Source organism: Panthera leo, chromosome D2, assembly GCF_018350215.1.
Source record: "Panthera leo isolate Ple1 chromosome D2, P.leo_Ple1_pat1.1, whole genome shotgun sequence".
Taxonomy (NCBI): Eukaryota; Metazoa; Chordata; class Mammalia; order Carnivora; family Felidae; genus Panthera; species Panthera leo.
In genome coordinates this window covers 3,720,148-3,733,377 of record NC_056689.1, presented here as the reverse complement: position 1 = coordinate 3,733,377, position 13,230 = coordinate 3,720,148, and the positions used below count along the sequence as shown (strand labels likewise).

Genomic DNA, 13,230 nt, shown 5'->3' with positions numbered 1-13,230 from the left:
AGCCATACCAGGTCCTAGGTATTCTCATTTTTGTATTTTTAAAGACGTTTATGCATAAAGGTCAGATATCTTACTATAGAAAGTTGGAAAACACAAAACAGTTCCAAAAGCAAAATTAGGCACAGGTCCACAATGCAAACGCTGCTCACATTTTGGTATATCCAGATCTAATTTCTTTCTATAAATATTTTTAGTTTTTTAAGTTTATTTACTTATTGAGAGAGAGGGAGTGCATAAGCAGGGGAGGGGCAAAGAGAGAGAGAATCCCAAGCAGGCTCCACACTGTCAGCACAGAGCCTGACGTGGGGCTTGATCTCATGACCCTGAGATCACAACCTGAGCCAAAATCAAGAGTTGGAAGCTTAACTGACTGAGCCACCCAGGCGCCCCAAGAAATACTTTTATATACTCATAATTAGACAGCATATATGAAATGAAAACTATCATTTTAGAAATATATTTCATAAGATAACCACCACACTTATGTTCAAAATGTAGAAAACATAAAGAAATGGAAAAGAAAAAAATAAAAACGGCCCCAAATTTCACCATCAGATGGTAACAAAGCATGTCATGATTGTGTATTTTACAGTCTATTTTTATCCCTTTGACACTTTTGATTTTAATTTTCCAAGTAATCATTCAGACCTTATATCTAGTGCACAGCGTTTATACCTTCCCTATAAAAACAATAGATGCCTGATGTCAGATGTGAATTCCACTGGGTAGTTTATTAGTCTTCCCATTTAAGAAAACCAATGGCCCAGATAACTCAAGCTTAGTTTTATTTATTTATTTAAAAAAATTTTTTTTTAATGCTTATTTATTTTTGAGACAGAGAGAGACAGAGCATGAACGGGGGAGGGTCAGAGAGAGAGGGAGACACAGAATCTGAAACAGGCTCCAGGCTTTGAGAAGTCAGCACACAGGCCGACACAGGGCTCGAACTCACGGACCGTGAGATCATGACCTGAGCCGAAGTCGGCCGCTTAACCGACTGAGCCACCCAGGCACCCCTCAAGCTTAGTTTTAAAGCTGCACATGTTTTTACTCAAGTTTCCATCCTGTAACACAAGACAGATAAAGCTTTTGTAGATATAAAATATACTTTTATAGTAATTTTCCTAGGTAATTTTTAGGCATGTTAAAAAATATATAATAAAGGTTTAACCGTTGTTCTAAGTGCTAGAATAGAATGGTACAATATTTTTTTTGAATTGTTTACCAGATAAAGTAAGAAGTTCCAGATAAAGTGCAGATTAAGAGTTAAGTTACAAGAAAACATTAGAAACTGGGAAGAATCAGAAGTAGAGAAAGATCGTTAGTGTTAGGGACGATTTCACCTATATCATGTGGAATCCACTAGACAGACCGCACTTCTACTGGGTTCCTGCAATTGACATTGCAATAACCTGAGGGAAGATACTTTAGTTTTTTTACACTACAAGAGCTCTGTTATTTAGATATTTATTTTGGTTTATGTTCCAACTTAGGTAAATGTCATAATTGTTTACTAGAAGAGTTGATTGCTTTTGAACCTGTCCCTAGTCTAAAATATCTTTCTTTTTGCTTTCTACATGCAAAACAGTTTGCCTAGGTAAAAATACATGAATCATAACATTTTTTTTCCTTAAACGATGGTGGATTTGATTCCATTACCTTTTGGCATTTTATCATGCATATGGCATGTGGAAGGCTTATCTAATTTTTGTGCCTTTGTAATTAAGTCACTTTTATTTTTGTTTCAATGGTTTTAAAACATATTCTGATACTTTTTAGTGACTCATGATGACATGTGCATTGATTTTTTCTGGTAAAGTAATGAAGTCTTTTAATTACTTTTTTAGCTCTTATTTCTGTGATAACTAGTACAATATTTTACCTCAGAGATACTATTTTCAGATTATAGCTCAATTGTCCTCTAAATATATTTTGATCTCTTTTATAATTTATCTTTTATTTTCTTTTCCTTAATATGCTTGTTTAAAAAGTGCTAATCTCAAGATGGTAGAGAATACTTTTTTTTATGTTTGTTTGTTTGTTTAGAGAAAGAGCAGGAGGGTGTAGAGAGATAGGGAGAGAGAGAGCAGGGGAGGGGGAGAGAGGGGGAGAGAGGGGGAGAGAGAGAGAGAGGGGGAGAGAGAGAGAGAGAGGGAGAGAGAGAATCTCACAGGCTCTGTGCCATCAGTGCAGAACCCAGTATGGGGCTCAAACTCACAAACTGTGAGATCATGACCTGAGCTGAAATCAAGAGTCGGACCCTCAACTGACTGAGCCACTCCTGGGGCTTTGTTTTATACTTTTTCTGATGTCGGGACAAAGCCAGCTTCCATGCCAATCCTAGAAGAAGGACTCTAACTGGCCTCCCCTGGACTGTGTGCTGACCACACCCCATCGGTGTGAGCCCAGGAACCACATCCTGAGGGGGGGCACGTTCAAGGGCACCACAGTGGTGGACAGTCAGTTCTCACTCTTCCCCTGTGGGCTTCTTTCACCAGAAACAGGGAAGGATTCAAGGCCTGTGCAACACGCATACCATTTCGCTGTCCCATAAGGTCCTGCTTTCTATTAAAAATGTTCCATTGTTTGCCAGTGCTTTCCATACGAGTATCTTTGCAGAGTTAAACTCTACATTTGAGTCATCGGGACATTATTTCTTTTATTTTGTTTTCCAGTATTTATTACTGACCCTATTTTGCCTGCCGCTTACTTATCTTAGAGAGGAGATGTATCTGTCAGCTCTGCTCCGTTTTCCTGAGATGAGATCAATTCGTAAACCAATCCCATGTCTTCCGGGTCACTCTGCTGACGGGGCATGTGCAGGCATGCCCCCCACCTCTGTTGACCCCTGTGGTGGGATTCGGCCATCAAAGTATGGTGTGGAACCACTGGTCTACCTTGCATTTTACCTTCGTGGAAAGGGTATTGCGATGCACACATAAATGCAGAAACAAAGGGGACGCTGAACAGAACACACTCTGAACTTCACAAAACCCCAAACCTAAATGGTGGAGGGGCGGATACCTCTTTCCCTGGTGGGTACACAGTCTGGGTCTCTGAACCAGGTATGCAGAGTGAATGATGCTTAACACATATGCCCACACCCATTCCACTTGGATAAGGTTGTCTGGCTGAATAAAGCAAACCATGGGTAGACCACTATTTCCTTTATACAGTTCCAAATTATGGACTAACTTGTATTCCTTCATATTTTATAGTAAGCTAGAGTCTGATAATTGGTTTTCCATTATTTAAATTTTCAGTGTTCTTAATTTTTATGTTGTTTTCCCTGGTCTTAGGAATTTGGAAGAAGCTTTAGAGTTTGGCAGTCAGGTTCTATTTTAAAGTATAAATGTGATTTTTGTACACTGTATTTTATTTTTATTTTTTAAGGTTATTTATTTTGAAAGAGAAAGAGAGTGTGTGTGAGTGGGGAAGGGGCAGACAAAGAGAGAGGGAGAGAGAGAATTCTAAGCAGGCTCTGCAGTGTCAGCACAGAGCCCAACGTGGGGCTCAAATTCATAAACTGTGAGATCATGACCTGAGCTCAAACCAAGCAAGAGTCAGACACTCAACCAACTGCCACCCAAGTGCCCCTATACACTATATTTTAAATTCAGTTTGTAGAGTATTCAGGGTTTTTCTACCTTCTTCTGCATTTCTCATTTACCATCTGGGCAGACTAATGTTAAAAGAGGCTGGCTGTATAAAAAGGGGCATGAGCTAAAATTGTATTTGCTTTTATAAACAAATATTTAATTAAGTTCTATTTTAAAATAATATGGCCTGTTTCTGCCAAGGATGCCAAAAGCTGTAAGAGAATGTGACTCCCACCCTCATGACAAAAAGCCAGGTAATACTAAAACCATAACAAATTCCAAAAAGTGACAATTTCCTCCACAGGGAGATGAGACCATTATTTCACCCTTTGTAGAACACGGAAAAGGAAGCTGCCAAAAGAGCAAATCAAATAAATGGGCTAAAATTTTAATGAATTTTTTGAAGCAATGTACGTACCAACATGTAAGGCTAGAGACCCTTGAACACAAGCGGGGCCTACCTTGAACTCACTTGCAGACTATTTCCAAGGACCTCTGTCAGATAAACTGGGGACAAGGCTGGAGACAGGAGAGAGATCCCCTTCCTGTGCGGGGGCAGAGGAAGCAGTCGGCTAAGGCTGGATACGCACAGTTCTCCAGACCCCTATCTCATGCAGAGCAAGAGCCTTAAGCCACAGAAAGAGGGGAGGAAGTATTCCAATCCCTAGGGCTCAAGCTAAGGACCGCTACTTCTGGGGAAGAGGTATAAGCAAAAATACCATCTCCCACGGTGAGGAACAGGAGCTCTCTTGGGCACAGAGAGGTCGCCTACTGGTTGGGAGAGGCAGGGAACTCTCCTGTCCCCAAGACACACCACAAATATGGCACAGTATGTGGCTGCCACGGGGAGGGGGAAGAAAAGAGCCGAGAGAGCCCAGCCCACGTCCCAGGCACGCAGGCTGGACAAGGAGAACCCAGAGCCCCGGGCCATGTGGCCACATCTCCACCGTGAGAGTGGGACCAGGCCGTGAGCAAGGGCAGTCTGTCGGGTTGGGAGGGTTAAGAGAATGCAGAGAAGCCCCCAGCGGCACGGGTTCACGGGGTCTGCTGAAGATGAAGCCATGGAGCCAGACCAGAGACAACCCAGATGCTGGGACATCAGACAGACTTTGGTACAGCCTTGCTTAGTGCTTTACAGAATCCATTGGAAAGTGAAAAAACATGCTTGAAGTGATAGGAAGTTCCATTAAGTGGTAGAAACTGTAAACAAAGAACCAAATGGAAATGGAAGGCTTGAAAGAAAACAAGGATATAAAGATGAAGAATTCCTTTAATGAGCACATCAGCAGGCTAACACAGATGAATCGGTGAACTTGAAAACAAGGCAGCAGCAATTATCCAAAGTAAAACACAAACAGGAAAGACGGAGAGAGAGAGAGGAGAGGAAGAACAAGAACAGAGCATCCAAAAACTCAGAGAAAAAATGAATTTTAATTGGAATCCTGGAATGAGGATAGAGAATGGGCTGTAAGAAATATGTGAAAAGATGTCTAAGGATATTCCAGAAATAGAAACTACATTAAAAAAAAGCAGATACAAGAAGTTCAGAGAACCACAAGATGAATAAAAGCAGGATAAAAATAATATGTATTTCCTGCAAAAATCTAAATAATTCAGATAACCAAAAATAAAAAAAAAATCTAAATACTCATAACCTTATAAAACAAAATAATTAGCATGTCATTATGGGGATTCCAGTCTCCTCTATGCATTTATAAGCTTTTAAAAAAAGTTGTGATATAGCTAATCAATTTTCTTTCATTTTTTGTTTTATTTATTTGAGAGAGAGAAGGAGGAGGGGGGGAGAGGGAGAGAGAGACAGAGACAGAGACAGAGACAGAGAGAGAGAGAGAGAGAGAGAGAAAGAGAGAAAGAGAGAAAGAGAGAAAGAGGATCCCAAGCAGGCTCCACACTGTCAGTGCAGAGCCAGAGGTGGGTCTCAAACCCAAGAACCCTGAGATCATGCCCTGAGCCGAAATCAAGAATTGGATGCTTAACCGACTGAGCCCCCCAGGGATCCCTAGTTATATCAATTTTTAAAAATCAAAGTGGACTCCTTGGAGGAAATACCTTATTTATATATTTATTTATTTCTGATTCTTCGCCTGAGAATTCCAACATCTTCAAAAGCTTAGATTTTTGGGTAAGGGAAAGTTGAAATAATAATCCTTTTTCCGTTGGACTGGGCATCAGGCAATAATCTTAATGTTCTAGTATATTTTTTCAATGTTAAAAACTAAATTTTCAATAGTTTTTGTAACTACAGGATAGAGAATATCAGTGCATTATGAGCCTTGGATTATGGACTACATCTATATAATTTCACTATAAAATATTTCAAGGAACAACTGTAGGGTTTAGGTTATTATATTAATAATAATTAATAACATATTCAACTTATAGTGTCCCAGCTCCCAGCTCAAGCTGCTAAAATTTTATTTTATTTTGTTTTATTTTATTTTATTTTTTATTTTGAGAGAGAGAGCGAGCGAGTAGGGGAGGTGGAGAAGGAGAGAGAATCCCCAGCAGGCTCCGCACCATCATCACAGAGCCTGATGTGGGGCTCAAACTCAGAAACCATGAGATCATGGCCTGAGCTGAAATCAGCAGCTTAACCAACTGAGGCACGCAGGTGCCACCACCCCCCACCTTTTGTTAAGTTTACTTATTGCTAAGGGAAAATTTTAATACTTCCTGGCTGTTCAGTTCTCTGTTTAATATACAAATTTTGATTTATAGTTATTCTCTATTCTCCCCTTCCTTCCAGTTATAATTGTTATTCAGTTGAGTTTCTATCTTTACTCTTTACAATATAATCTAGGTTTGGGAAAACTTGTTTCAGTTGAAACCCAATTGGCTTCAGTTTCTAAAATGTTTACATGTGCAATTCAAATGATCAGGATCATTTACTTTACTCTTTATTAACACTGGGCTAACTGCCTAAAGAATACAAATGTTTTTATAGTTAGGAAAAACACCCTAAATTCAAACAATCTATCATCATATTTAAAATTTAAACCAATGTATATAAAAACACAGCACAGGTGGATTTAAATAAGTGTTAATAATGGCAATTGATAGAATATATGTAACTTTAAAGCATATTTCTAAATAAATTTTAAAATTAATTAAAATTAATGAAATATGCAAAAACTGGCTTGGCAGATCTAAATGGTACTTCATTCGGATGTTGATTCTAGAACTTGAGAAGAAGCCACTGCTTTAGTCATCCCTATTCTCCACCGTGATTAAGATGCTATCTTGCATACGGCCCAAATATCTATTAAATATAAACTGATGAATAACATACTTAATAACCACGGCTCTTTTAAAAATTAAGTTGATACAAATCACTATGTCATTATTTCTAAAATAGCAGCAGTGAAATTTTGTTGAAGAACAGATTTGAAGTAAGACTAAATTCAGAATGAATGGGTTTTAATAAACGGGTAGATAGATATTTGCTAAATACATAAGTGCAGCCACATAGAGATATATGTACATGTAAATTAGTATACGCCTAAATTTATTTGTTGCTCTTAGTATACGCAGGCAAACTAAGTTTTGGAATTATGTATTTGGGTACACATATGCACAGATACCAATAAATATTTAGCGTATGTACGTATGGTTATATATCAATATATATTGTTTAACTAAAAATGTGTCTTACTTTAAATAAGAATTACATTCCAAGAATCTGTTGGGCGCTAGGTGTCACTAGAGCAAAGCTGAAACTAATAGAACAACAAAACAACAAAGCGGTAAGCTGTCCTAAAATCATTTCCAAGGGACAACACGTAGCAGCATTTTGTTTAAAATTCTGCATTTTCTTTGTTTTTAGGATTCAGACCTCAAAATTCACATTCACCAGGATGAAATAAATAAATAGATGGGAAGTATGGACTGAGGTGGAAGGGGTCAAGGGAGAAAAAAAATAGTAATTTTTGCTGAGTCAATAAGTCCTTGAGGACAGCTATATTTATTCTTAAACTTCATGCCTCGTGACATTGTCATGGGCACACTGCCACTGGAGGAAGGAATCTGTGCACTCCCCCTTTGACCGCTGGGCTTGGCAGCAATGGAGGAGCTCCTCTGAGACCATCTGATGACCTGCACCTTGCTTATAAGCACAATGGACCTTCCGACCTTCTCCAAAGTCGCTGCCCCACACCTGGGCCCCAAAACATCTCGGCATGCATACCCTAGGTATCGTCTCTTATTTTCTGCTTACACTTCACTTGCAATAACAATTTAGTGGGTTTTAAACTTTAAATACTTACGGCCTTTGATATTGCCAACGGAGAGCTGTTACAGACAACAAAAGGACTTACTTAAAAAGCTCATTTCTGTCGATGGCTCTGTTGGTTTGGGGGTCGATTGCATAGACAGTCAGGTCACATTTGGTGTAATCTTCTAGCGAAAAGGCATCCCCATGCCTGCGAGCACCGATGGACTCCACCACCACTTTGGCACCAGGAATTTGCTCCTGAACATACCGATCCAAAATCCTATACATCAGAGTACAAACATGGCATTCACTCTCAACTTGAAATGACATTTAGAAAGTGAAAAATGATGACAGCCTGGTTTTTGCTAATGTTTACTGAATGTGAACGCTTGAAAAAAAATTCTGTATATTTTGTCAGCATTTAAGTCCCAATGATGCCAGAAGCTGAATAAGGTAGAAAGGTCATCGACCATGTCCCGTTGAATTCTAGACTCTTTGAATTTACGATACCATTTGAGCTTTACAGGTCTCATGGGAATTGCCCACTATGATGTACAAGTCAAGCTGTCTGTGCTTTATAGGAGCCGGGAGGGCGGTGGGGTGGTTAGAACTCTTGAGTTCACGTAGTTGGTGTTATAAATTATACCTTCCACCAGATTCTGTGACCCAAGGTGCATAGCTGTATACCAGGGTCCCAGACCAGGCTATCTGTTTCCTCCAGGGCATCATGACTCTTAGAACCTTGCAGCAGTGGAAGAACGTATAGATGCTTTGCTATGGGAGGTTTATCAGGTTAGGAAAAAAAAAAAAAAAAATGCATGCCAGGCTCAGAAGCTACTTAGGTGAATACAAACAGCAGAAAGATCTATCATTTGGTATGGACTCAGTAACATTCAATAGAAAAGACAGAAATAATGTTAACCTGTAGGTAATTTTCTGGAAAATACAATTTGCACAATTTCATTTTAATCGGAAGTACAAGTCTGTATTGCCACAAATGGTAATTTCCTTAATATCTTTTCCTTATTAAAAACTTTATATTGTTAATTCTTGAGATTAACATCAGAATGTATCTTATTAAATATTTATAGGCATTCAAATGCAAATGAATTGATCTTAATAACTACACACGGCAAATGTTTTTGAATTTATCTATAGATTCAAAGCTCTGTTTGGAGTCCACGTTGTGAGGCCCTTTCCAACACATGAACATAAGGGAAGGGAAGGGAAGGAAAAATAATATAAAATCAGAGAGGGAGGCAAACCATTAAGAGACTCTCAAAATTTTTTTTAGCGTTCGTTTATTTTTGAGAGAGAGTGAGTGAGCGAACATGAGCAGGGGAGAGGCAGAGAGAGAGGGAGACACAGAATCTGAAGCAGGCTCCAGGCTCTGACCTGTCAGCACAAAGTCCCATGTGAGGCTCGAACTCATGAACCATGAGATCATAACCTGAGCCGAAGTCGGAGGCTCAACCAATTGAGCCACCCAGGTGCCCCCGTAAGAGACTCTTAAACACAGAGAACGAACTGAGGGTTGATAGAGGGGGGTTGGGTGGGGGATGGGCTAAATGGGTGATGGGTACTAAGGAGGGCACTTGTTGGGATGAGTGCTGAGTATCATGTAAGAGATGAATCACTGGGTTCAACTCCTGAAGCTGAGACTATACTGTATGTTAACTAACTTGAATTTAAATTTAAGAGAGTGAAAAAAAAATTTAAAGAAATAAAAAAAAAATGTTGCCTTAAGGGTCGGGTACGTGCTGGGTGTGCCCTTGTCAAAATAACAAGCACTGATGCTGAACCCAGGCCAAAGGCTGTGCCGGGGAGCACAGGTTTGCGGTGTGCGCACCAGGAAACACAGCAAAACGCTTTGTTGGTTTGCTTCCCAATGTGTACAGACCCGCGTAGGCGGAGTCTCTCTTATTAAAAGTCCGATTCATTCTCTTCCTTTTCTGCCAGCTCACACCCACTGGTCTGGCTGCCTTCCAGTATCTTTTCTGATGAGATCTTTGCTGAAGAATAAAGAGAAGAATGCATTCTCCCCACAACCTGAGGAGGGTGTCTGCACGAGGACACAGATGTGGAACAGCGTTCAGACTGTGTCTTAGGATTCTTTTCCTTAGAGACTTACGCTCCCGTAACAAAAACAGAAACAAAACAAAAAACAAACAAAACAAAAGAAAAACCAACAACAAAAAAGAAAGGCTTTGGAGTGGACCCACTTACACTCTTGACGGCTGATACAGGTACGGATTGGTAATGGCACAGTGGCAAAGAGCACGGACGTTTGGATTCAGTTTCCAGCTCCTTTACTTATGAACTGCAAAACCTTGGCCCACAGGAAGCCATCACAGGGGAATCACAAAATGAGGAAATCTGCCACATGGGGTGGTTGTGTGCAGTAAATGCACTAACGCTTGTAGTCAAATCGCGGCACGATTTGGAGCACTTAGTCACTGTTCCAGAAACTATGATGCTGCTTAGTATTAATTTGGCTTAAAGGTTTGCATTAATAAGCTTCTTCCCTGCCCCTAATTCGTTCGAGACATTTAACAAATTTATGGAATGATTAGCGATTTTTCGCTAGCAATATTAGTTCACCGATCAAAAAACAAAGATGAGTACATTGTGAAATGTATTGCAGAAGATGGCTATCAGTCCCGATACTTCACTTTAATAACTTATAACTGCTCTAGTGCATTCACACATTGACTAAACATGTTCCAAGGAAATCATTTGTATATGCATAAACTGTGTTTTTGTACAATGAAGAAACGTGGCTATTGAACTTGTGCCTTTTTCTATATTTCTGGGGAATGTTGCAGAGTCGTATGTGAGTACTAAAACTGTGGAATGAAATATTAATGTGGAATGAAATATATCTGTACTAATTCCTTTATCTTATCAGGGAATCATACATCAAGGAAACCTAAAAATGAATTATGTGTTTTAAGACTTACAATAACTTCTTCTCCCTGAACATTATTCTCTTACAACTTTAGAGACCTTTTGGAATGAAGTCTCTCGTGTAAAGAAACAGGTGTCCACACTTCAGTTTCTTCCGCACCTTTTTCTGATAAATTTACGTTAAATGAAATTTAACAAATTTTAAATACATTTTGTAAAAATCTGTCCCTCCACTTGTTGTCTATGTCCACATACCTAAGCATTTCTGCTAACTACATACGAACATAAATATATTACATATATACATAAATTATAACATTCAATGAATAGTTCTTCAGCCTTTTGATCTTCAGATGTGCATAGGTATGTGGTTATTTCCTAAAGCTTTGTTGACTTCATGATTTTTTAAATATAGCTCTTTAGTCACTGTGAACTGACTCATATAAATTTATACCAACGTTTAAATTGCCTTTATGTTTATGTTTTGGCTTAAATTATTAATATGTCAAGCCAATTCATACATACATTTTGGAAACAAATATCATGAGAGTTTACTACATGTAAACTCATTACAACCAAATATTAACTGAATGTACACCATGGGCCAAGCACTGTTCAAGAGCTTTGGAATACATCAGTGAACAAAACCAACGTCTGTGACATCACGGAACTTACATTCTAATTGAGCAAGATAGACAAGATAATAGAATAACAAAATTGGCAGGAATGTTCAGGAAGCATGTCCCTGAGAAACTGATGTGTGAGCAGACCCTGAGGAGACAGTGAGCAAGGTGGACCTGGTGAACAGGAGCATCCCAGGAAGAGGAAGTTGCTAACGGCCCAGGAAGAGGAAGTTGCTAACGGCCCAGGGGGAAAGTCCAGATGTAGACCTGTGGTGTGGCTGGAACAGAGAGGGCTGGGGCAGGTCACACAGGGACTTTTGAGGATTTTGTTCTCAGTAAACCCACTGCTGGAGTTTTAACACGGACGTCATACGGGTGACTATGGTTAAGAGGAGAACACTGGCGGCTTTGTTACCAACAGGCTGCAGTGGGAGCCAAGAGTAGAATCAGGGAAACAGGTTAGGAAAGGCTTTAAGGGGATGAAGAACTTCTCAAATGCTCAGGCTACTCAACAGTTTGGAGGAAAAGAAGACTGAGTAATCTCTGATGTTAGTCATGAATGGTTCACATCATCAGGTATTAACATATATACTATTAATATGCCTGATGAAAAGTACAAGAGGCATAAATCCTCTAAAATAGATCGATACATGCAATGCTTAACTGGACAAATAGTAATTATCTAGTTGACCCAGGTAAGAGTTGGCTTTTTGTGGTTGTTCATTGTGAAGCAGGCCAACTTTTATAGATGATTGTTTGAAGAAAAGCACAAAGGAGATCCTGAAGCTCAGAGACCAATTTCTGATGCTCCCTTATCTCCTTCCAAGCGTGTACCTACACACAGGTGGCTCTTAAAAGAGGGCGACATCTTCTCAGAGTTCTGGCTGCTTCTTTCTCTTGCCTTTTGTATTGAACATAGAGCACAGATCCCTTCTCTGTGTCTTCTCAATTACCTTGAACCTTCTGAATTGTTTCTTTATGAAGTCCAGTACTTTGTGTCTGAGGAGAAGTTTTCATGGTGGCTGTGGCATAACCACACTGTGATACAGTATTTCATTAAAGCTGGCTGACATCTCATGAAAGTGGAGTGTATGCGTGACCACTGGGTACTATTTGATGACGTTTTTTGATTTTGTTTTATTTACAATTTTTTTTTTATTTTTACATTTACTTATTTTTGAGAGACAGAGTGAGACAAAGTGAGAGTGGGGGAGGGACAGAGAGAGAGGGAGACACAGGATCTGAAGCAGGCTCCAGGCTCTGAGCTGTCAGCACAGAGCCCGACGCAGGGCTTGAACCCACAGACCATGAGATCACAACCTGAGCCGAAGTCGGACGCTCAACCGACTGAGCCACCAAGGTACCTCAGTTTTAATTTTATTTGAGAGAGAGAGAGAGAGAGAGAGAGAGAGAGAGAGAGTGTGTGTGTGTGTGTGTGTGTGTGTGTGTGTGTGTGAACTGGGGAGAGGAGCAGAGAGAGAGAGAGAGAGAGAGAGAGAGAGAGAGAGAATCTCTCTGACACAGGACTTGATCCGATGACCCTAGACCTGAGCTGAAATCAAGAGTCAGAGGCTCAACACACTGAGCCACCTCTGATGAAACTGTTTGATGATACCTCAGGTGTATATTGTAGAGAAAAATGCATTAAGCTGCAAAAATAAAAACAGTAATAGGGAAGTATTTATTGAGTACAATATCTGTGAAAGAGCCAGAAGGGCTGAGTATTTCCCCCCTGCAGGGGGACCTCTGATGTATGCATTGGGTCGGTACCTGCTCCCCGCCCGCCTCTCAATCACCCAGACTACTCAAACCTTGGCTGCTTGCCCCAAGAGCAATTCTGTTCTCAAAACCAGCTGAACCTTAGCCAATC

At 39.9% G+C, this 13,230-nt stretch overlaps 1 protein-coding gene across 6 annotated transcripts in view; it reads right to left on the bottom strand.

Annotated features, from left to right (window-relative positions):
- PCDH15 (protocadherin related 15) overlaps window positions 1–13,230 on the bottom strand; it is an 836,749-nt gene that overhangs the window by 25,401 nt on the left and 798,118 nt on the right. For all 6 annotated transcript variants that reach the window (XM_042907891.1, XM_042907887.1, XM_042907888.1 and 3 more), the window contains one exon: window positions 7,934–8,110. In XM_042907891.1, the coding sequence (XP_042763825.1) occupies window positions 7,934–8,110 (177 nt within the window). The remainder of the gene's footprint in view (window positions 1–7,933; window positions 8,111–13,230) is intronic.